At 39.9% G+C, this 26,053-nt stretch overlaps 1 protein-coding gene across 2 annotated transcripts in view; it reads right to left on the bottom strand.

Moving 5' to 3' along the window:
• The window catches only part of LOC145436842 (adhesion G-protein coupled receptor G7-like), a 58,178-nt gene that overhangs the window by 8,328 nt on the left and 23,797 nt on the right, over positions 1-26,053 (bottom strand). Inside the window, exons 15-18 of one of the 2 annotated variants that reach the window (XM_080314056.1) lie at positions 18,492-18,729; positions 17,567-17,721; positions 17,374-17,500; positions 82-253 (exon numbers count right to left, since the gene is read on the bottom strand). In XM_080314056.1, coding sequence (XP_080170182.1) covers positions 82-253; positions 17,374-17,500; positions 17,567-17,721; positions 18,492-18,729 — 692 coding nt within the window. Of the gene's footprint in view, positions 1-81; positions 254-17,373; positions 17,501-17,566; positions 17,722-18,491; positions 18,730-26,053 lie in introns of those variants that run through there. The other variant, XR_013914435.1, reaches the window with a different exon arrangement.

Below are 26,053 nucleotides of genomic sequence, written 5' to 3'. Positions count from 1 at the left end.
GTTTCCTTCGAGAAAGACAAGATATATTATGAGTTAATATTTGGTGGATTGTTTAACAATGAAACTGCAGATATTTTATACCTTGTAGAGAATTTAAAATGGTGAATATATATGCAAATGCGAGCGCTGTAGTTGCATCGTCTATAGGCAAGAAAAGGCCGAATATCCACGTCAATCCCAACAGCATGAGAATACTGAAATTTATTCCAAGTTTTCGTTGATAAGTCTCTTTTGAGCTATTCTGGACTTTCCTCTGCAAAATAATGTAGCAAAATATGTTATATTAGTAATCTGTGAATACCCGCAATTAGGTTACAATTGTATATTTAATCTGTTAGAAATGCTCACATTCATTTTGAATATTTCGTCCATTTAATAACCTTTCAATCACAAAATCTATTTGAAACCAACATGTTTAAACCATGTTTTATTGATGACGTCACGAATATTCAATTGTTACGTCATGGCCGATTTTATTGTCAATTGAAAATATACGGTAAATATAGCTATACTATAGCTCCTTTGAAAATGGGGCTTCCACCCCCTGCAATATATAGGCTGAAATATTCTCAACCAGGACTATACATCGTCATACAGCATTTTTACGGTTTGCATTCATCATCATAAGAACATTCACTCCGTTCCAGTGATCTACATCTATGTACTATAGCTATTGAACCGACTATTTCGAGGGTTCTAACTATTCAACTTCGTATACGTCGGCTATGTCGGATGTAAATCGACAGTAGGCTAATACTACATGGATATCGGAAAGTATTCACACAATTATGGCGTAATCATACAACTTAAAAACACATTCTTTAAAGGCCCCCATTTAAAATACTGTTTAGAATATGTTTTAAACAACCATTTCTTTTAAATACGACGCTACCTTTCATCCAACCAATTCGGATCTGTTTATTCTTCAATTCATAAATATGCTATGCATTTTGAATATTTCAAATTCAATTAGACACATAGAAATATATGTATTATTGTAAGACGACATATACTTCTAATGACACTGACGCAGTCCCAATCTCAATATTGAATAAATTTGTGCGAACTATATTATAAAATATTACATAGTTTATGGATGTAATTTCACTCGCAATTGACAATCCGGTCCTGGTTTTGCATCAGGAATATATGTCATAGTGGACGTAGAAGGCAAGCATAAAGATTTATAGATACATATAACACGTAATATTTCATTCCCTTTACATTTACTCCGATGGTGCTTTAATTGTGATCGTTGAATCAGAATATCTGTTTATTGCCACTTTATCTATAAGCAACATCCATGATATATCACTGGAAAATCTCGTGCTATTATGCCCGAGATACTCCACTAATATAAATATATTTACCGAAGTCGCCAGAAATCATGACGTTGTTATTATTGTGATATTTTACTTCCACACTCACTGATTAACTATTACGCCTGCTGTAAAATATGCTCTTCTCTGCAATAGACTAATTTTAAATGACTTTTTCTGATCAAACGTTTTATTTTGGTGCAAAAGGACAAAGTATAGCCGAGCACCCAAGCACCATATCGCAGGGGTTCCAAAACTGTGGCACTAGTGATACTAGAACAGTGGCTCTCAACGTTTTTGTCTTGGTGGACCCATTTTGGACCGCTACGGACCCCCAAGTTTTCGTTCAAAATTAGACCAATTATCGTGCATCCGTCTTCTGTCTCGTGTATATTGATTGTAGGCCAGTGACAAACAGCCACAAAATGACTTATCTTGAAAATAACATCACAGATCACACTATATGTAGAAATTGGGTAGACTGTTATTACTTCGAAACGAATATTGCAGCTGTATTCATTGTCTTGAAAACCCGTGTCTTCGATGCGATATGAACGAGTGCCGAAAATCCATTTCAAGAAATATATATGAATGGCGATTGATAACTCCAAATCAAAAATGCTATCCCCAGCAAATCATTTTTCTACAAACCCCAACAAAATAGCTTTGAACAGGAATATTATGTTTGTATCGGCAGGCTATTGGTAATTTGGCAATTAAAATGAGTTTGCACTGTCGGATATTTCATATCAGATGACCATTTGATTGAAGTGCATCCTAAAGTTTCACCAATTATGAAGCGAAATTTTCTCATGCTTTTCCTAATTACAAAAAATAGGTTATCAATCACGTAACAAATTTAAAGGTTTCACGGACCTCCTGAAAATGCTTCGCGGACCCCCGGTTGAGAACTACTGTACTAGAAGGTTTTTCAGGGGGTATCCAGTCTAGCCTGTCATTTTTCATCAAAACGTGGATTCGCAACTTTATGATTTTTTTTAAGGCTTTATTTACAAAAACATCAACCTGATCTTATTTCTACGTTCGGCTGGAACAGACGAAGTGAGAGCGGACACGCAGACCTCCAGAGGTCATGACGAACATCAAATCCAAAAAATCGAAACCGACTGGTTCTGCGCAGATAAAAGACTTGCGGTGCGCTGTCAGATATACTACACGAGGCATTGAAAAAAATCGAAATATAAATAAATTTAGTCGTGGCAGTTTTGTGTTATTTCAGTAAGCCAATATCTATCTTCTGCGTATAATAAATTGCTATTGAATGAGTTATTCTGAAATAAGCGGTGCGCGTGATTTGGTAAAGAGTTGGGGAACAGCAGCCGTATAGTACAGTCAAGACCGTAACAGCACTTCGTCAGGCTCCCACAACGCATAATCCTGGACCCCCGTTGAGTGCTAAACCCAAGTCATGGGGGCTTCGTCCTCAGACTCCCCTCCTTGTTGCGTCTTAAATTGTCACTACGGAAGTCTTCTTGTCGGTAGTTAGAATACTGTTGGTATCGAGTCGCGCGCAGCGCCAGCCAATGAAATCACAATAATTACTGAATAAGCTCAATGAAATTGGAGTTGCATATACTGCATATATTAACCCATTTTTAACTACTAGCCCATGTGCTCTGATTTAGTGCTACTATGTTCAGAATTGGTGCCTTTGGAAAGTTACGGCCGTGTTAACCGAGACGTCAGTAGTATAGTAGATCGGTCGTGAGCGGCTATTGGCTCTTATGGGTGCGGCGGTGAGGTGCCTGAAAACTCGTGGTGGTGATGGCACCCTTTTAGACCCCCTCTCGGTGGTGAGGTGCCATGTGTTCTTATGGATGCGGTGATGAGGTGCCCACGGATTCTTGTGTCGTAGTGAACTAACGTTGTGGATATAGACCGCGGTGATGATGTGCCTGTCATGTATTCTCACGGGATCTGTGGTGACTCGCCATGTGTTCTTATGGGCGCGGCGGCGAGCGGCTATTGCGTCTTATGGCGGGGTGGCGAGCGGCTATTGATGCTAACACGAAACCCGGGGTGGCGAGCGGCACTTATTTCTTATGGCGGGGGTCGCAAGCGGCTCTTATTTCTTATGGCGGGGATCGCAAGCGGCTCTTATGTCTTATGGCGGGGCGGCATGCGGCTATTGCGTCTTATGGATGCGGCGATGATTCGTACTTTCGGGTATAGACGGCGTGCTAACGTGAAAACCGGGAGGTGGCATGCTAATGTTTTTAGGTACACGCGCGGCGACATGCTAACGATGATAATGTGTCTGTCATGTATTCTTACGGGATCTCTGGTGATGTGCCATTGTTTCTTATGGGCGCGACGGCATATCGTACTTTCGGATATAGGAATCTCTCACACGGTGTTGAATATGTATCAAGTAAATAGTCACGAGTATCGCTAAACAGGAAATTCACTAAACCGCAGTGCAATGTGCGACTTTGGAAAACAGATGTTCGCGACCGCGTTTTGATATTTGTGACCCACTAAATACATCCGTTTTGGAAACGCGTCCTGTTGTGAGGATTTCGAGCGCGCACTATCGTATCGATTATCACACTAATCCAGTCAGTACTATTACATGCAGGACTATTCAGTATTCAGCAGCGACACGAAAATCGACCAACAAATAACCGCACTCGTAAATTAACACCTCAAAAAGTGTAAAATAGATTGCAAATCCCGCGATCGCTAACAAGATAATGGCTCTGGCATAACCATTTTTAGTGACTTGGTGTTAAAGACATACCGATCGCTCACAAGGTAATATTTCGGTAATTAGTTTGTCACAGAACCGTCGCAGTCGGTGATTCGAAAACCAACAATTTGACACTTTCTGGTGGTCGCTATATGTTTTGACACTTCGGAACGCGGTTGACTTTAGTTGCGTGATACAAATCATGAGAATATTCAATCAATGTGTCAATTTGTCAACTTGAAATGTAACTCACTACACAAATCAAGTTGAATCGTATTTGAATGTATTGATTCGACCCGACTCAAATCCTTTGACAAATCCTATTAACGCGATCTGTTGAATCGAACGTAACCTGAATATTACTGACGCCAACATTCACCCGCATCGGATCATTCACACATTCCACGCCGCTGTTTTAACACTTATAGAATCAATACCAACTATCTCTAACCCGATAATATTCAATCATTTTGGTAATTTGCCAACTTTAAATCCATTCGCGGGATGTACTAAAGGTAAATCCAAATAATCCAGAATGAAATATTTGGACTTTGACATTGCGTGAATTGAAATAGGTTTGACAAACATGACTACCAACTTTCACCCAGTCACATTTCAAGATTATACTTTGAAACAATCCTTGAAACTGACAACTCTATTCACGACTCCGTTTCCGTTTGTAAAATAGAGTTTCAGAAATACTATCACTATGACAACTCAACATTTTAACATCTCGCCATGCACAAACGAGTAAAATACAAAAACCTTGGTTAGTCAATCCGTTTGTAGTAACTCACCAAACCAAAACAAAAAGTGTCCGTATGAAAAGTAGACAAGACTACGCGAGTAATCACTACAACCCACAAACATACCAACTCAGTTGTATCCATGTCCCATATTTTTTTATTCAACTGCAAGATGAAGTAATTACTACTTGGCGCGCGGTTTGAGATTAACACATTACATTTGAGTATACGAGATTTGAATGTCTGACCAACGTAGTTGAGAATTCTTACAATCGAACGCAGGTGTTATATTGAAAATTTTCACGAATTGACACATTGATTTTGACATATGAGATTTTGTAATAGTCGATCATGACTTGATTATTAAATTATGACATTATTAGACCAGGTTGTGTTGAAGGTTATTACGATACCAACAAACTTTTCAGAAACATTGTTATTAACATATCGATTTGTAATACTAGATTAACATGTCTGAAATGTTTTGATTGGGAAGATTAAGCCGTGTTCGTAAAAACCACGCAGCGTATTGTGGAAATCAGGAAATAATTTACAAATGTAATTGTCTCCAGTTCTTTGTTGAACAATAACCGGTACAATACTTTATCGTCGTAATCTGCGGTGGGAATTGAAACACTTTCGCACATTTCCCGGTGTCAAGATATCACACTAGGTGAATTGACATATCGCCGCTTGATTAATGCTTAATCCGTTCGCGCCATTTCACACACTGTGATCATTACAAAAAACAAATTGGAATATGTTTGCTAGATGCATTCAATTCAGTTAGAAATGTCTGGTACACAACAATCGTAATATCAATGAAGTACTTGCCACACTGTAATTCACTTAACGTGTTTTGCATTGTTGTTCATTTGTAGTATTGATTGTTTTTGAACCCCCAAATAATAATTCCCCGACATGAAACCAAACCGCTGAAAGTCGTTACCATCACAACGAAACAATTTGTACGATGTTTGCCAAATGTATCCTATAGTTAGGTGTACTAGAATTATTTGTCTAACACATACACCGACAATGCAATCGAAAATTTTTCCGTTGTCATTCGCTAGAGTAAATGTCATCACAATACTCTGTCACTAAAAGACGTTACTTGTATGTGATTGAATCCCTAACAATTATCTCACTAAACCGAACTCCAAAGAAATTTTACTCACTCGACGGATATGAAACAGCGTCGTTTAATCGGTCTATATCGTTTTTCTAAAGGTAAATCATTTCCATCCAATAGAAAACAATTTTCACTAGCTTGGTAATGAAACCGAAGTCTTCATTCGATATTTTGTTTGTGTCAAATACTTTGTAATAAACACATTTGAGTGGTTGAGCTTTACATCATCAAGCTGTTATTTGTAAATCAAGATTTCGGTAAACTTGTAAATGTATCGTTTAACTAACCGACATTTAGTGATTGGTGAACATACCAAACGATACACATCCATCTCCGAAATACTGCATTGATCTTAATTTCCATCATCGTGATAATCGAAGTATACATTTCTTTCGAATTCGTAACAACCGGTGTTTCTACGACACGATAAATTTTTGACAAGTTTGCTTAGAAGATTGGTTGCATATCGCGAAAAATAATATACCACTCATATTGACACTGTTACTCCATTGATCGATATTTTCAAACGAGTAAAATTTATTACCTGAGTTTCTCCGCTTAACGTAAATGAAAATTCAGCCGTCTTTTAACATCACAAAGACATTGATAAAAAGTAGGCAATCAAACACAACACTTTGTACGACACTAATTATTGTTCCACACATCTCATTTCATACTAAGTGTATACGAAAGATATTCACGACACATGAAAATATTCGCTCATGCTACGAACATACGCAATGATTGGTGGTGCTTTCAAACTGTTTCGATATCACAAGAAGTTTATTGTCTGAATGGGTGTTCATGTATCTTAATAATCAAATAGTTCAACACAGAACTAGTACTAACAGAAACATCAGAGAGTTGTTTACACAAAAGTTTGTATGTGTACAGTATGCGAATACCATGTGTAAGTCCAGCACAATTGCAGTATCCATCCGAGTTTAGTCAACACAAATTTATTACAACGGAGCCACGTAAACTTTCGTGAAAGATAAGCATACTCACTTCCAGAGGGTTATGTCAACACCATAGCAGTAAATCAGCTACTCCAACAACAAAGTACATATGTTTCTAGCCACGATCCTTACATCTTTCACATAGATCAATCTACTTTGCTAACGAAAAGTGCTGAGTCATCACATGATCGCCCTCGCAACAAAACAGCTAGTAGATATTATCATTCAAAATATTCCTAACCCTTTACACACCAGTGACAAATCATACAACGAATATGTTTTGTGGGTCGAATTGTTGTTCAGTGTCAAGTCTACCTGTTGAAACGTACATTAAAACAACACAGTCACAATTCAATTAAAACCACGAATCTATTTTCATTTCCTCACAAACTGTCACATACAGAAAAATAAATTTTATTCCGCCAAAACATACTTGTAACCAATCGCTTTCATTAAACACACAACACCATAAAAGTATTTACTTTCGACAACATAGACATTCCGATGTAGTCAAGAAATATTTTTATTAATCAAAATCATCGACTTCTGTTTACGGCGTTAGTGTGTGCATGTCATACATGTGGGATCCGTATTAAAATGGACACGACACGACTGAATGTAAGGAGATAGAAGTCTATCGCATAGATTTACATGTGGTCTTCGCTACGGTTTCAAAAAACTAATCATCTCTTTTGCATTGATCGAGACCGAGCAAGTTAGTTAATGGCCATAATTGTGTTTGTCATATGCGAATGATAGGGTTACTGTCAAATCTACATACAACAACCTTCTGGCACTCATAATAGCAATTTTATTCTCTCCCTTCGTAATTGTAGACTCACGACAAGTATATTGTACAACTCGACAGCTACGTTTAACAACACCAACGACACTAAACATACGCTACCTACCAAAGTAAAATTACCATTTTCACCTGGAGGTCAGTCGTTACCTGAGTAAAAATACCATTATTCTTTGGAGATTTATCGTTTAATCAGAGTAACAAAACATTTTCACTTGGGGGTCCATCGTTTCCAAGAGTAACAAGCCCCCTTTCCTTTGGAAATCTATTTTTCCATGGGTAACAAACCTTTTTCACTTGGAAATATATTTTTTCTCTGGGTAACAAACCTTTTTCACTTGGGAATATATTTTTTCCCTCAGCAACAAACCATTTTCACTTGGAAATATATTTTTTTCCCTGAGCAACAAACCATTTTCACTGAGCAAAAAACCATTTTCACTTGGCGGGTCGTCGTTTACCTGAGTAAAAATATCATTTTCATTTTGGAGATCTGGCGTTTACCCAGTGTAACAATACATTTTCTCTTGGTCATCTAGCTTTTCCTAGAGCAACAAAACCATTTTCATTTTGAAATCTGACAAACACACCTGACAATTTGGTATTTGTTGTATTGACGATAGATTACAACGAACAGTGACGGAAATATACACGGACTACCGGTTTCAGAGTATACCCCCATCAGTCGTATCACATCAATATTATCGGTTAACCACATACAATATGCTCTTGTATACCGAAATGCATGTTTTGGAAAATTGGACAATAGACTTCGATAGTTCTGTGATGTCCGGGTTCGTGCTTTGGATTTTCCAGAGTCAAAATGTCTGAATAAAACACCTCCTCGACGCTGGTTGGTACGTGGATAACGGTGTTCGGAAAACGGTTGGATTTATGTCACCCATCGCGATAACAATTCCGGGTCGAGTTTTCCCCGCATGTTTACTATATTGTGTCTTTATTGGTCAATGTATGTCTCGACATTCAGTTTGAAATCGGAAACCCTGATAAAGTATGTAACCGGATCCGGATATCAACTCTGAATCGATAAACCAATGAACAATATTCAAAGTAAACATGTTACACCCTGTGTTTCCACGAAAAAATACCATCCAGACATACGTCGCGCTTGTTTGCCCACACCAGTATACGCGTAAATGGAGGTGTGTGACATTGCAAGCAATGTATTGGTATACAAACATCGGGGAGTAAGCCTTCGATCCACAGACATTATCATAGCCGGTAATTTTGATGCAGATCGAATGTCATCACACCCGATAACAATACCAATAAACCACATTGCAATGACTCTGGGTCAATCTGAAGCATGACATACAGACACAAAAACATGGAGCCGTAACATGGATTATTCGCACGACGCCGAAAGTGAACTGTACAACATATACCAATAGAGCGTTCACAGTCGAATATGCGAACCATGCACAATCATATACCCTGGTTTTTGTTGGATATGTACGAAACCAATAAATCGATACATTTCTTTCCCTTCGATGTCAATAATACAAGTGGCGTTCCAATGCATCGCTCGAATGTGAGGTTCGTCGGGTGTAAAATCCATGTCAAATAACACCAAAGTGTGCCTTCCGTGTTTTATTATTTCCACCATCGCATCTTGTCTGTGTCGTAACACTATGGTGTGGGGAGATGAAAAGCGGTGGATTGTGAAACGGATTGACATGACCAACAGAAACCAACGTCAATAGCCTTGTGACGATACCGTTTCAAAATGTTCCTCGATATGACGAGACCAAAACCGATCTCGCGTGGTGACGACCGTTTTTTGTAATGTTACCGGACGAAATGGACCCTTACGATGGTGTGTTTTATGATTGCGTGTGAAATCACGAGGTAGTGTTCTATTGTGGTGTACGATTGCAGTCTTCATTCCACAGAAACACACCTTATTGGATCACAGTATCAGCCCGAGATTTTCAGAATCACTGTTCGCGATATTTATCTGGAGTCGTTATGTGGGAGTAGCGACATCGATGCATCGTGACTGAAAGACTGATCGCAATCATTTCGAGCACCCATACTTCGATAGTTCACATTGGTCAAATGCTGTACAGCGGAAAACTTCGGACAACACGACGGATATTGACCGATGTATCCAATTGGTCTGGGTGGTCCGTCTGCAGATAGGGTCATGACTATCTTGTAATGTTACAACACGATAACACCATCGAATAAATCAGTGAATGGTGTCGAAATATCGATGTAATAGCGCAGACTCAGAGTCATTGCAATGTGGTTTATTAGTATTGTTATCGGGTGTGATGACATTCGATCTGCATCAAAATTACCGGCTATGATAATGTCTGTGGATCGAAGGCTTACTCCCCGATGTTTGTATACCAATACATTGCTTGCAATGTCACACACCTCCATTTACGCGTATACTGGTGTGGGCAAACAAGCGCGACGTATGTCTGGATGGTATTTTTTCGTGGAAACACAGGGTGTAACATGTTTACTTTGAATATTGTTCATTGGTTTATCGATTCAGAGTTGATATCCGGATCCGGTTACATACTTTATCAGGGTTTCCGATTTCAAACTGAATTTCGAGACATACATTGACCAATAAAGACACAATATAGTAAACATGCGGGGAAAACTCGACCCGGAATTGTTATCGCGATGGGTGACATAAATCCAACCGTTTTCCGAACACCGTTATCCACGTACCAACCAGCGTCGAGGAGGTGTTTTATTCAGACATTTTGACTCTGGAAAATCCAAAGCACGAACCCGGACATCACAGAACTATCGAAGTCTATTGTCCAATTTTCCAAAACATGCATTTCGGTATACAAGAGCATATTGTATGTGGTTAACCGATAATATTGATGTGATACGACTGATGGGGGTATACTCTGAAACCGGTAGTCCGTGTATATTTCCGTCACTGTTCGTTGTAATCTATCGTCAATACAACAAATACCAAATTGTCAGGTGTGTTTGTCAGATTTCAAAATGAAAATGGTTTTGTTGCTCTAGGAAAAGCTAGATGACCAAGAGAAAATGTATTGTTACACTGGGTAAACGCCAGATCTCCAAAATGAAAATGATATTTTTACTCAGGTAAACGACGACCCGCCAAGTGAAAATGGTTTTTTGCTCAGTGAAAATGGTTTGTTGCTCAGGGAAAAAAATATATTTCCAAGTGAAAATGGTTTGTTGCTGAGGGAAAAAATATATTCCCAAGTGAAAAAGGTTTGTTACCCAGAGAAAAAATATATTTCCAAGTGAAAAAGGTTTGTTACCCATGGAAAAATAGATTTCCAAAGGAAAGGGGGCTTGTTACTCTTGGAAACGATGGACCCCCAAGTGAAAATGTTTTGTTACTCTGATTAAACGATAAATCTCCAAAGAATAATGGTATTTTTACTCAGGTAACGACTGACCTCCAGGTGAAAATGGTAATTTTACTTTGGTAGGTAGCGTATGTTTAGTGTCGTTGGTGTTGTTAAACGTAGCTGTCGAGTTGTACAATATACTTGTCGTGAGTCTACAATTACGAAGGGAGAGAATAAAATTGCTATTATGAGTGCCAGAAGGTTGTTGTATGTAGATTTGACAGTAACCCTATCATTCGCATATGACAAACACAATTATGGCCATTAACTAACTTGCTCGGTCTCGATCAATGCAAAAGAGATGATTAGTTTTTTGAAACCGTAGCGAAGACCACATGTAAATCTATGCGATAGACTTCTATCTCCTTACATTCAGTCGTGTCGTGTCCATTTTAATACGGATCCCACATGTATGACATGCACACACTAACGCCGTAAACAGAAGTCGATGATTTTGATTAATAAAAATATTTCTTGACTACATCGGAATGTCTATGTTGTCGAAAGTAAATACTTTTATGGTGTTGTGTGTTTAATGAAAGCGATTGGTTACAAGTATGTTTTGGCGGAATAAAATTTATTTTTCTGTATGTGACAGTTTGTGAGGAAATGAAAATAGATTCGTGGTTTTAATTGAATTGTGACTGTGTTGTTTTAATGTACGTTTCAACAGGTAGACTTGACACTGAACAACAATTCGACCCACAAAACATATTCGTTGTATGATTTGTCACTGGTGTGTAAAGGGTTAGGAATATTTTGAATGATAATATCTACTAGCTGTTTTGTTGCGAGGGCGATCATGTGATGACTCAGCACTTTTCGTTAGCAAAGTAGATTGATCTATGTGAAAGATGTAAGGATCGTGGCTAGAAACATATGTACTTTGTTGTTGGAGTAGCTGATTTACTGCTATGGTGTTGACATAACCCTCTGGAAGTGAGTATGCTTATCTTTCACGAAAGTTTACGTGGCTCCGTTGTAATAAATTTGTGTTGACTAAACTCGGATGGATACTGCAATTGTGCTGGACTTACACATGGTATTCGCATACTGTACACATACAAACTTTTGTGTAAACAACTCTCTGATGTTTCTGTTAGTACTAGTTCTGTGTTGAACTATTTGATTATTAAGATACATGAACACCCATTCAGACAATAAACTTCTTGTGATATCGAAACAGTTTGAAAGCACCACCAATCATTGCGTATGTTCGTAGCATGAGCGAATATTTTCATGTGTCGTGAATATCTTTCGTATACACTTAGTATGAAATGAGATGTGTGGAACAATAATTAGTGTCGTACAAAGTGTTGTGTTTGATTGCCTACTTTTTATCAATGTCTTTGTGATGTTAAAAGACGGCTGAATTTTCATTTACGTTAAGCGGAGAAACTCAGGTAATAAATTTTACTCGTTTGAAAATATCGATCAATGGAGTAACAGTGTCAATATGAGTGGTATATTATTTTTCGCGATATGCAACCAATCTTCTAAGCAAACTTGTCAAAAATTTATCGTGTCGTAGAAACACCGGTTGTTACGAATTCGAAAGAAATGTATACTTCGATTATCACGATGATGGAAATTAAGATCAATGCAGTATTTCGGAGATGGATGTGTATCGTTTGGTATGTTCACCAATCACTAAATGTCGGTTAGTTAAACGATACATTTACAAGTTTACCGAAATCTTGATTTACAAATAACAGCTTGATGATGTAAAGCTCAACCACTCAAATGTGTTTATTACAAAGTATTTGACACAAACAAAATATCGAATGAAGACTTCGGTTTCATTACCAAGCTAGTGAAAATTGTTTTCTATTGGATGGAAATGATTTACCTTTAGAAAAACGATATAGACCGATTAAACGACGCTGTTTCATATCCGTCGAGTGAGTAAAATTTCTTTGGAGTTCGGTTTAGTGAGATAATTGTTAGGGATTCAATCACATACAAGTAACGTCTTTTAGTGACAGAGTATTGTGATGACATTTACTCTAGCGAATGACAACGGAAAAATTTTCGATTGCATTGTCGGTGTATGTGTTAGACAAATAATTCTAGTACACCTAACTATAGGATACATTTGGCAAACATCGTACAAATTGTTTCGTTGTGATGGTAACGACTTTCAGCGGTTTGGTTTCATGTCGGGGAATTATTATTTGGGGGTTCAAAAACAATCAATACTACAAATGAACAACAATGCAAAACACGTTAAGTGAATTACAGTGTGGCAAGTACTTCATTGATATTACGATTGTTGTGTACCAGACATTTCTAACTGAATTGAATGCATCTAGCAAACATATTCCAATTTGTTTTTTGTAATGATCACAGTGTGTGAAATGGCGCGAACGGATTAAGCATTAATCAAGCGGCGATATGTCAATTCACCTAGTGTGATATCTTGACACCGGGAAATGTGCGAAAGTGTTTCAATTCCCACCGCAGATTACGACGATAAAGTATTGTACCGGTTATTGTTCAACAAAGAACTGGAGACAATTACATTTGTAAATTATTTCCTGATTTCCACAATACGCTGCGTGGTTTTTACGAACACGGCTTAATCTTCCCAATCAAAACATTTCAGACATGTTAATCTAGTATTACAAATCGATATGTTAATAACAATGTTTCTGAAAAGTTTGTTGGTATCGTAATAACCTTCAACACAACCTGGTCTAATAATGTCATAATTTAATAATCAAGTCATGATCGACTATTACAAAATCTCATATGTCAAAATCAATGTGTCAATTCGTGAAAATTTTCAATATAACACCTGCGTTCGATTGTAAGAATTCTCAACTACGTTGGTCAGACATTCAAATCTCGTATACTCAAATGTAATGTGTTAATCTCAAACCGCGCGCCAAGTAGTAATTACTTCATCTTGCAGTTGAATAAAAAAATATGGGACATGGATACAACTGAGTTGGTATGTTTGTGGGTTGTAGTGATTACTCGCGTAGTCTTGTCTACTTTTCATACGGACACTTTTTGTTTTGGTTTGGTGAGTTACTACAAACGGATTGACTAACCAAGGTTTTTGTATTTTACTCGTTTGTGCATGGCGAGATGTTAAAATGTTGAGTTGTCATAGTGATAGTATTTCTGAAACTCTATTTTACAAACGGAAACGGAGTCGTGAATAGAGTTGTCAGTTTCAAGGATTGTTTCAAAGTATAATCTTGAAATGTGACTGGGTGAAAGTTGGTAGTCATGTTTGTCAAACCTATTTCAATTCACGCAATGTCAAAGTCCAAATATTTCATTCTGGATTATTTGGATTTACCTTTAGTACATCCCGCGAATGGATTTAAAGTTGGCAAATTACCAAAATGATTGAATATTATCGGGTTAGAGATAGTTGGTATTGATTCTATAAGTGTTAAAACAGCGGCGTGGAATGTGTGAATGATCCGATGCGGGTGAATGTTGGCGTCAGTAATATTCAGGTTACGTTCGATTCAACAGATCGCGTTAATAGGATTTGTCAAAGGATTTGAGTCGGGTCGAATCAATACATTCAAATACGATTCAACTTGATTTGTGTAGTGAGTTACATTTCAAGTTGACAAATTGACACATTGATTGAATATTCTCATGATTTGTATCACGCAACTAAAGTCAACCGCGTTCCGAAGTGTCAAAACATATAGCGACCACCAGAAAGTGTCAAATTGTTGGTTTTCGAATCACCGACTGCGACGGTTCTGTGACAAACTAATTACCGAAATATTACCTTGTGAGCGATCGGTATGTCTTTAACACCAAGTCACTAAAAATGGTTATGCCAGAGCCATTATCTTGTTAGCGATCGCGGGATTTGCAATCTATTTTACACTTTTTGAGGTGTTAATTTACGAGTGCGGTTATTTGTTGGTCGATTTTCGTGTCGCTGCTGAATACTGAATAGTCCTGCATGTAATAGTACTGACTGGATTAGTGTGATAATCGATACGATAGTGCGCGCTCGAAATCCTCACAACAGGACGCGTTTCCAAAACGGATGTATTTAGTGGGTCACAAATATCAAAACGCGGTCGCGAACATCTGTTTTCCAAAGTCGCACATTGCACTGCGGTTTAGTGAATTTCCTGTTTAGCGATACTCGTGACTATTTACTTGATACATATTCAACACCGTGTGAGAGATTCCTATATCCGAAAGTACGATATGCCGTCGCGCCCATAAGAAACAATGGCACATCACCAGAGATCCCGTAAGAATACATGACAGACACATTATCATCGTTAGCATGTCGCCGCGCGTGTACCTAAAAACATTAGCATGCCACCTCCCGGTTTTCACGTTAGCACGCCGTCTATACCCGAAAGTACGAATCATCGCCGCATCCATAAGACGCAATAGCCGCATGCCGCCCCGCCATAAGACATAAGAGCCGCTTGCGATCCCCGCCATAAGAAATAAGAGCCGCTTGCGACCCCCGCCATAAGAAATAAGTGCCGCTCGCCACCCCGGGTTTCGTGTTAGCATCAATAGCCGCTCGCCACCCCGCCATAAGACGCAATAGCCGCTCGCCGCCGCGCCCATAAGAACACATGGCGAGTCACCACAGATCCCGTGAGAATACATGACAGGCACATCATCACCGCGGTCTATATCCACAACGTTAGTTCACTACGACACAAGAATCCGTGGGCACCTCATCACCGCATCCATAAGAACACATGGCACCTCACCACCGAGAGGGGGTCTAAAAGGGTGCCATCACCACCACGAGTTTTCAGGCACCTCACCGCCGCACCCATAAGAGCCAATAGCCGCTCACGACCGATCTACTATACTACTGACGTCATTGTCAACGTTTTGGCGTGTCATAATAATGGCCGAAACTGAAGTGTTTACCTATATCTATTTAGCGTTTTTTCTGGGAGAGGGTTACCCATATTAATTTCATGAAACCGATGATCAATACACAATCCCATAAGACAGCAAATGTCGACTATTTTCATTGCTCATAGGTTATGTGGTTTCACTCTAGTCGCAACTAGTAACTATTTGCTGATGTTGGCAGTTGGCACCCGATTCCCAGAAGACAAAAATTTTTAAAAAATGGGTTCATAGTGTTATGGACAAATGGACCTAAATTTAGTTATCCCCAGAAGCTAAAACCACAATGCGAAACCGTTTTATGCCGCATATATTGGGAATATAATAGTTGCAGAGCTGAACAGTGAACACATAAACTATATGTGGTCGCACTTGTTTATCAATTCTGCCTAAAAAGGTCCCCGGCCTCCAGAGAAACCCGAAACGCAATTTATTAATACATTGCGGTATCCAAATAGCTGATCAAGTGATCAATGGTTCCTTGCGACTAAAGGTGTTGGTAGAATTGAACCTCTACGAGCCGCACTGTAATGTAATATACGATTATAGGCTTGATAATGAAGTAATCAACGAAAAACAAGGGCGTTGATTTTGATGTAACAGTTTGGTCTGGCCCGCGAGCGATTTGAAGGTTTGAATCCGGCCGGCGACGCAGGTTTGACATTCCTACTGCACATGCGTATGGCTTGTATGCAAATGTTTCGGGACAGTTTGGATACCGACGTTGTTGCCTTCGGTATGTGATATCAGGCAACGGCCATTATCAAGTGATCTGTCTCAGACCCCATTCAAATTTACGTTTTAATATTTTATTTACTTTAAAACTTCGAATTAGTGTCAAATCGACCAGATGTTTGCACTGATATATACGCCTGGGCAAAATGGAGTACTTCAGTTATTCGATTATGAATCGAGGATTCGGGTTTGAGTCTAGTCGACTATTTGAGTATCATTGGTTATGACGTCACACCAGTGTCAATCATGTTGTAATTTCAATTTTGTTCCAATTACGCGACGCGATTTAAGATTATTTGATTTTTCTGCGACCATAAGTAATGCATTGCACTTTCAAATAATGGTGTAATGGTGTGGTTTGATCCTGACAGATGTGCCATTGTGTAGCTTTGAACTATATGTTTCGTATGTTGCCATTATTGCGATCAAGGTCTACCACTTTACGCAGTTGAAATGGAACCGAAACAATAATTCAGTTTGAAAAATTTATTCTTACTTGCAAGGGGCATGTAATTTCGGTGCTTGAAAAACTCTTATTTTACTATGAGACTCGTATCATTGTGCCCAGGCCTATTACGTGCGGTTCGACATGTTGTAAATATTATGGAGAATTACAACAACAACAACAACAACAACAACAACAACAACAACAACAACAACAACAACAACAACAACAGCAACACATCATCTGCAGTACTATGTATAGTGGTGGTCTTACCAGCTTGGCTTTCTGCTTTAGGCATAATTGATACGTCAGGATGGCATACGCAATGAGATTGGCACTGATCATTATGATAGTCGGGATAACGGCCAGGTAGAGGATGTGGTCAGGATGAATCCAACATCTGAATATTGCGAATCAATATCCATGAACTTCAATGTTAAAGTTAATCATCGCATTCCCAACTCACGTTACCATAAGGGATTCATCTTCCTGGGGATATTCATACACACTGATATCGCGGAAAGCAACGATGCAGACGAATATCGCCGGCATCAACCAGCCCCAAGTTATCGACGCCACAACTACCCTCACATCTTCCAGGTGGTGCGCTGTGTAGATAGGCTGAAATATACAATACCCTTCACTCTACACCAGGGTTCCAAACCTGGGCCACGAGCCTATCAGGGTGCAATGTGATGTTTCATTGGGCCGCAGAAAACTCCATCAACTCTAGGCTACGTCTACTTCATTATAACAAAGGAAATAGATTAGAAAATATTAAAAATTGTGAGGTAATGACATAATTCTTGTTGTTCAGTTTACTTCCATTGTTTTACTTTTGAATTTAGCAATATTATTATTTCACAATTTATGCAATGGCGATATAACCTCTAATATGATGGGAGCTTCAAGAAGGAATGTACTTGCCAATATGTATTTACTTTAAACTTCTGATTAATGAGTCAATGAAACCAAGAAATCTAAAGGTTGAAAAAGTAGAAGGGGACATATATTAGGCGCAAAGAGGGGGAGAGATTGGGAGCTCTTGCTGAAGACAATCCCAATTGACCCGGAGTCTTGCTCCGAAGCACGTATCAATAACGAGCTAGAAATAGTAGTGATTAGGACAAGCTTGTGAAATTTTAAATTTACTTCAACTAGGACATTGGGTAACTCTTACAGGGATGTAGTCAGATGGAGCCGTAGGTCATCTCTACACGGTTCAAACATCAAAGTTTATGAATATATGACATGATTTGTTTCATTGCTTCTTAATGGATATTCATCAAGTAACGTACGAATTATTTTTAAATAAATCCTTTTCGATTCACCTACAAAAATTGACTGAATTGACTTAACCCGAGTCACGGTAAAACAATGATATCATTTACCTTGACCACCGCTAGAATTAGCATCACTGCCTCGCAATTCATCCACGCGCACGAGGCAAGTAAGAAGGCATGCAGAAAGGCTGCTACCGACCGACATGAAGATGAAATCACGTCATCTTCCTCAGATACAATGGACGGAATCTCGCTGACGAGTAGAGTGATATTGAGTCCCAGAAGAGCGAGGGAAAGATTCAGTAACAAAAATGAACTTTTGAATTTTTTGCCTGTGCGAGTTTTCCTGAAATAAATATCATACATATTGTACTTTGACAAAATGAATGGGTGAGGCCTCGACAAAATCCAGTCTAATTTGAAAAAAATCACCTAGCAGCTAGTCAAATGCCGGAAAACAACTGTTTGGTAGTGGAATTTCTATTGACTTTATCTGTTTAGATTCTTTGATCTGTTATCGCAGTTTCGAATTATTTCGGGAGCTTGTTATAGAATCAATCAACAGCTCAAATTGGTGCAAAACCCCGTGTAAGTAGATGTAAAAAAGTTTCCCATTATGCCTGCTCACGGAACTCGAATAAATCCTCGCATTACAGCCAAGGCATGGCTCGAATGATATTGAATTTCGATTTTACGTCACAGTGAATGTAAAGATTGGGGATTTCTACCATTGGCTTGGAGCCTCTTCTTTAAAACGAAGCTACATAACATGATATGCTATTACTATTGGCTGAATTCACATAATTTTACTTTGGTCGTTCACAAAATTAGAAATTGCTGCCTCGTCGAACCAACTTTTCTTACCAACCATGATCATACATAGGCGCTAAACATGTGTAGGCTAGATATGGCACATCATCCCGTTACTACTCCGTCATACCCACAATTTCGTCATCAGCAGGACACCTACTCATTTCACGTTTCTTACTTGTAAAATAACGAATGCACTTTTATAAACACGTATCTCGGCGAAACTTGATCTCGAAAGATTAGACACAACCCTTTTCCGTTTGTGCGGGCTTGGACAAATGCCCAAGTCATACTCCCACTTTGAATAGTTTGAGCGCCGTCGTGTTTGACTTGGGTTTTTGAACTGTCAGCTTGCAAGCCAACTGTTGCGTCATAGATGACCTTGACATCAAATAGTCTTTGTTATGCAAATCGAAGAGAATAGAACCATACTGGAAATAGTTTCATGCCTTGTTTTCATATCACTATTCTGACTTTGCACCATGCTTGATAAAAGATGCAGTGAACAGTTGTATAAAAAATGTAAAACAAAATGCACTATAAAATTACTAAAAACATCGCAAAACATCACATACTGGTAATCCAACAGATATAGTATATAGAAGCGACGCCAGAGTATATAACATGACCTTACTGCTAGGGTTATCGTACGTTCTCTTTTAGGAGGATTTGTCCTCTTTTTGAGGGGGAAACGAGTCGCGCAGTGTGCAAAGCGACACCAATGGTTGTTAATTCGATTCTCGGCTCAACCAAGTATCTACGTGATTTTTAAGAGGTTTGTCTGGGCTCCTCATCGCCGACCTCACTACGATTGCAGTGACTTAAAAAGCCCAGAAAGTACAGTGAGCCGAGCTTGAAAGTCGGCAGCAACGATCCAATGAAGGAGAGGCGCATGGAAGAGGGAGAGACTGATTCGTGGAAGAGAGACTGCAAGAAAAGTCGTCATGAAAAAATGCCCTGAACTGTTGAAATTAGAACTGTGCTATTGAAATTGCCATCGTGACATTGTCGTGGAGCACATAGCCTCATGAGGCAATAAGCACCAATGCCGTACCTTATCAATACAATACAATCCTCTTGTAGAGGAAATGTCCTCCTTTCGCCCAAATGTCCGCCTTTTTCCCCATATGTACTCCTTTTTAGCATAAAATTACCCAAAATAACACGAACGACGTTGAAGTCGCATAAAAGATGAACGACGGGTTACGCTGGAGTACGGACTTTCTTGGTTGACACCACAGAAGTGTCGTAAAAAGTAGGTATTTCGGTAATTCCACACAACCAGATTCGCCGTAAACATAACAAAATCATCTATTCTCAATTTCGGTAAACTTGTAGCGGCTCTACAAGGCGCGCTCGTCGGTCGTGTTGATTATTTGATTACCATTTTTTTAATGCTTCCGCGTCCCTTCTCAATGTATGCCATGTTGATGCGTTTACTCGTCAGTTACTAACTTCGCTCGCAATAAACGGAGATCTCGCATCATTGGTGACCCCAACAGGCAGGAACGTATTCCTGCACTACGAGCATTGATTGATCAGCAAGCAGGCAAGCAGAATGCGGTAGCTGTACGTGTAAAGCTTCTAACCTTTTGGGCAGAGGAACCACGAGTTTGGTTTCGACAGGCAGAAGCACAGTTCGCCTTGAAAGGAGTAACTGCAGATGAAACCAAATTCTATTACGCAGTTTCAGCTTTGGATCAGACCACAGCAAAACAGCTGATAGAAGTCTTGGACAATCCACCGCAGACAGAGAAGTAGCCTACAACACAATCAAAAGCAGGTTATTACAGTCCTTTGCCTTGTCTCCACAAGAGCGAGCTGCACGTCTGTGGAATATGTCACCTCTTGGCGACAGAAAACCGACAGAGATGATGAACGAAATGCTCGCACGGCTTCGGGATCATCACCCCTGCTTCCTTTTCAAATACTTATTCTTACAGCAAATGCCAGAAAACATACGGGTAGTGCTGGCAAAAGAGGATCTCGATAACTCTCGAGATTTGGCTCAGCGCGCTCATCAAACGTGGCTATCGAGATCCGGCGATTACAGTATAAGTAAATTGAGTAATGCCAAACCGACCGTTCCGAATACGATTGAAACGGTTTCAAACTTGTGCTTCTACCATCGACGATTTGGCAAGAAAGCACGACAATTTTGCCCGCCCTGTGCTTGACACCAGGAAAACGACAAAGCCGGTTGTCCGAAGTAAACGGGGCAACCGGCAAACAATTATTTTAACTGCAAGATCTGAGGTCTAACTTCCTTTTTCTTGTCGATACCGGGGCGGATGTGAGCGTATGTCCACCCACCAGGCTTGAACGGAGACACAAAACCTCTAGTCCTTTTCATACGGCCGCTAACGGAAGCATGATACGTACTTACGGGACCAGGCGTCTTTCCTTGGTTTTCCCGTCAGGCAAATATGGTTGGGAATTCACCATGGCTGACGAGTCCCAGCCGTTGCTGGGAGCAGATTGCCTTAGGGCGCAAGACTTGCTGGTTGATGTCAAACGCCATATTCATTTGCATTCCCTAACCAGCGTTCCTCTCGGTATTAGTGAACACGTTTCGCTTGGTCTTAATTCTGTCAGCACGGGAAGGTCTTGCTACGCGCAAATCTTGGCTGAATTTTCCGAGAATATTACCGCGCATTTTACGCATGTACATTTGTACAACTCAGGTACAAGGTGGAGCATATCATCTCAACAACAGGACAGCCTATTCATTTTCGTGCAAGACGATTGGCACCTGATAAACTCGCCATCGCACAAATTGAGTTCAATAAAATGCTAGAGTTGGGAATCATCCTTCGTTCTGGAGCCTATGGTCTTCGCCTTCGCACATGGGCCCAAAGGGTTCCGGAGGTTGGCGTTCTTGTGGAGATTACAGGCGCCTTGATACCGTCACGCCACCAGACCGTTTCCCGAATCCCACATTTTCAAGACTTCACCGCGCGCCTCGCGGGATTAAATGTCTTTTCTAAAATCGACTTGGTGCGATGCTACCATCAGGTTCTCGTGGCACTTGATGACATTCCGAAAATGGCTATCACTACACCATTCGGATTGTGCGAATTCCTACGCATGCCATTCGGACTTAAAAACGCAACGCAGACATTTCAACGAATGATGGACATGGTTTGCCAGTCACTTGATTTTGTCTTTGTCTACCTCGACGATGTCTGGGTAGCGAGTGAATCACTTTCACAACACAAACGACATCTTTACGAATTTTTTGGAAGGCTATCCAAGCACGAACTTGTAATAAACATCGATAAATGCTAGTTCGGAAAACCCACCTTCAAGAATTTACGGGGATGATCAATTTTTATCATCGGTTCATACCCGAGGCAACGAAAATCATGATGCCTCTCTATGGTGCTCTTTCTGGAAATCCGAAAACGCTACTTGGAAACTGAGATGGAAACTGCAAGGTCAAAAGCAAAAGAAGCTCTAGCCAACTCCACACTTCTCCAACATCCTTTACCAGAAGCAAAGACTGCTTTGACGGTAATGCCTCGCAATACGCGGTTGAGGCAGTCTTGGAACAACTCATAGACCAACGCTGGAGGCCATTAGCGTTCTTCAGTAAACACCTCCCCGACCACCGGAGCTAAGGTGCAGTGCTTTTGATCGGGAATTATTGGCTCTGCACCTTGCCATTCGACATTTCTGATATTTTTTTGACTGCCAGGACTTTACAGCCTTTACCCACCACAAGCCACTGACATTCGCATTTGCGAAGATATCAGAGCCCTGGTCGGCGCGTCAGCAACGTCACCTATCGGCAATCTCTTAGTATACTACAGATATTCAGCACATTTATGGGAAAAACAATCGTGTAGCTGACGCTCTTTCGCAGATTGCAATTTCTAATATACTGAACCCATTAACCCATTACTCGACTTAGATTATTAGGCAATGGCGAAAGCCCAGCTTGACCCGGAAGTGCAAGCATATTGCACGGCAATATCAAATCTACCCATCGAAAACGTTCCGCTTGGAACGGCTGGCCTTACCTTACTCTGCGACGCTTCTGGAGGTACGCCACGTCCAGAAGTTAGGCTTACCATAAGTCCTCTTTTAAGAGGATTTGTCCTCATTTTTGACTTTTGTGAAAGTGTCCTCGGAGAACGCCCTTTTGTCCTCTTTTTTGAAAATTTAGGTCAGATTTAGAGCAAATCGCGAGTGATATGCCACAAATTAGCACAGAAGTGAAGCTCCAGCGGGTATTTCGGAGTGAAAAACGGTGATTTTAGCTCTGAGCGAAAAGATGACCTTTTTTTCAGTCGTCCACATGGCAATGTGGAGAGAAAAACGGTATTTTGAGCTCTGAGCGGAAAAGATGACCTTTTTTTTATTATTTTTAGTCAACCGATCACAAAGTGGGAAAAATTTACCGGTTTTGCATGTCTGAAATTTCTGCGGTTTTGCATGTCTGAAATTTCTGAAAAAGTGTCCTCTTTTTAGATTTCCAAAATATGGTAAGCCTACCAGAAGTCCCTCGCTCTTGGCGAAGGAAAGTTCTTGAAGTTGTACACGGACTCTCGCATATCCTTCGATTAGAACAGTGGTTCCCAACGTGGGCGATTTGGCGGTCTAAGGGGGCGAAAATGGACAAAGGGGGCGACGCGGGGTGAAAATAACGAAGGGGGATATAGGAGGGCGATGACGCGCTAAAACGGCTGACCTTTTTTTTAGTCAACTCACGGAAATTTAGTTAGTTACAAAAGTGTGTCGAATTAGACATCGAGCAGAAAATTTGACCTTTTTTTTAGTCAACCCGCCGGTGATTACAGTTTGTATGCCCAATGTTCGGCACACAAAATTTGGGGAGCGATGATCGGTGTTGACCTTGAAAAGGGGGCGATGGGTCGAAAAAGGTTGGGAACCACTGGATTAGAACAAAATTTGTATCGCATGGGTCGAAAAAAGAGGACGGATTATGGGCGTAACAATGCGGGATTTGCCAACGTTGCATGAGAAGATTCGCAATCTCCTTCCACGTCCTATGCCACGACAATGCACGGCAAAAACCGCAGTCCCGCAAGTTTGAAAGAAAGGGAGGAAAGGAAAAGGAGAGGACGTAGTTTATTTTTGTCCTCGATGTTTTTTTGCGGCATGTACACCGACTCATGATACACAGACACACGATCTGTGCATATGCATACCATGAGCGCATGGTGTGCATATGCGGCTGGACAAGGCAGTGCAGACTTAGCAATTACGTCTTTCTAAGTCATGCACCAACCCTCCATGCTATCCCAGTAATGCATGAGCGCTAAGCAGGGAAGTCATGGATACCAGTGTTACTGATCAGGTCTTTGGTCTGACCCGGCCGGGGATCGAACCCACGACCTGTCGATCAAGAAGGGGGACGCTTCACCATTACACTATCTTGTCGGCAATGAATGCACATTAGGGCTGTTCAAAAATACCTTTTTTTTCTGGATTCCAGCAATTCAGTCATTAAGTTGTCAGGTTATCCTAAAAAACGCTGCACACCAAATTTGGTTCAATTCTAACAAGTATGGGGCGCCGCAGATCCAATTAAAATTTTTAATATAAACAGGAAAATAAAAAATGAATGAAATTGTTGGGCTGTCTTCATAGACGATTCAAAACAAATTTGACTCAATTCCAACTATTAGAAGCGGAGTTATTGGAGTTTTTCGTTAATAATCCTCGGATTATCAGCCAATCGATGACATCATTGATTCTACTTTTTCAAATTAACCCAGATTCAGTTTTCTTTTTATGCAACATAACAATTTTACCAAGTAGCCACCCATTAAAATAAAAAAAGAAGTTATTTTAGAACAGCCATATTGTACAAACATCACACAATATTAGCCATTCATTATTACTCACGTGCACAATGCACATACCTAACAAAACGTCAAATGGACGGTGGGTATTGTGTGTTTTCACAGACAGCAGATCAAATCAATGAGTTACACTTCAAAAATACTAATGGGGAAAGGAGATCCTCAGATATGATAAAGCGGCATGGCCTTAGAATAAATCCACATCTACTCAATACACGTTCCACTAGGGTACTAGATGCAGGAATTGACAAGCATTTTTGAACCACACTGAAGAGCATTGAACACTCATTTTTTCTAGTCGCCAAAAAATGCAAAGAATCATCGCCTTCAAATCTACACATGAGCTTATCAGTCTCTTGACCATCTGAGTCATTTCATTGGCTCTAATTGAACTTTGCTTCGATTGTTTGCTTGTATAATTGAAAAGTATCTGATTGCGGAGGATATATTACCTCTTCATCACTGGATGATTTTGTACAATGCATTGCTACTATGTACCATTGTCTGTTGTTTTTACGGCGGCGCAAGCAGTGGTGACAAATAGCGATGTCGCCAGAATTCGTCAGCTGCGTTGATCTAGCCATTACGATTCGCAAATTTCTTCATCTTCAAGTCATATAAAATAAGCCGAGTCAATGACTTGGATCGAGTCATGCGTAATGACTCGAGTACAAGTCGAGTCAATCCAAATATTGACTCGAGTCGAGTCATTTTCCCTTTTCAAGAAAATGACTCGAGTCAAGTCGAGTTACAAAAAAATCGTGACTCGAGTCGAGTCATGACTCGAGTCATTACAACCCTGCTTTGGGCAAATGTTTAATCGCCGACGATCTCGCTGCGAGCACACAACGAAGTCACATATTCGACGACACGTTATCTCCCAATTAAGAATATCTTTAGACTCGATTCTGTACATTATTCGTATTTAAAATTTTCCGGAGGCGGCGTCAATATCAAATGCAAGAAATGAAGTAAAAATAAAAAATGCAAAGTGCTAAGAAATATTTCAAATTTACAAATTTTTGCTGG

Source organism: Botryllus schlosseri, chromosome 4 (assembly GCF_051294905.1).
Source record: "Botryllus schlosseri isolate E-star chromosome 4, Bs_hap1, whole genome shotgun sequence".
NCBI lineage: Eukaryota > Metazoa > Chordata > Ascidiacea > Stolidobranchia > Styelidae > Botryllus > Botryllus schlosseri.
This window is presented reverse-complemented; position numbering and strand designations above follow the sequence as displayed.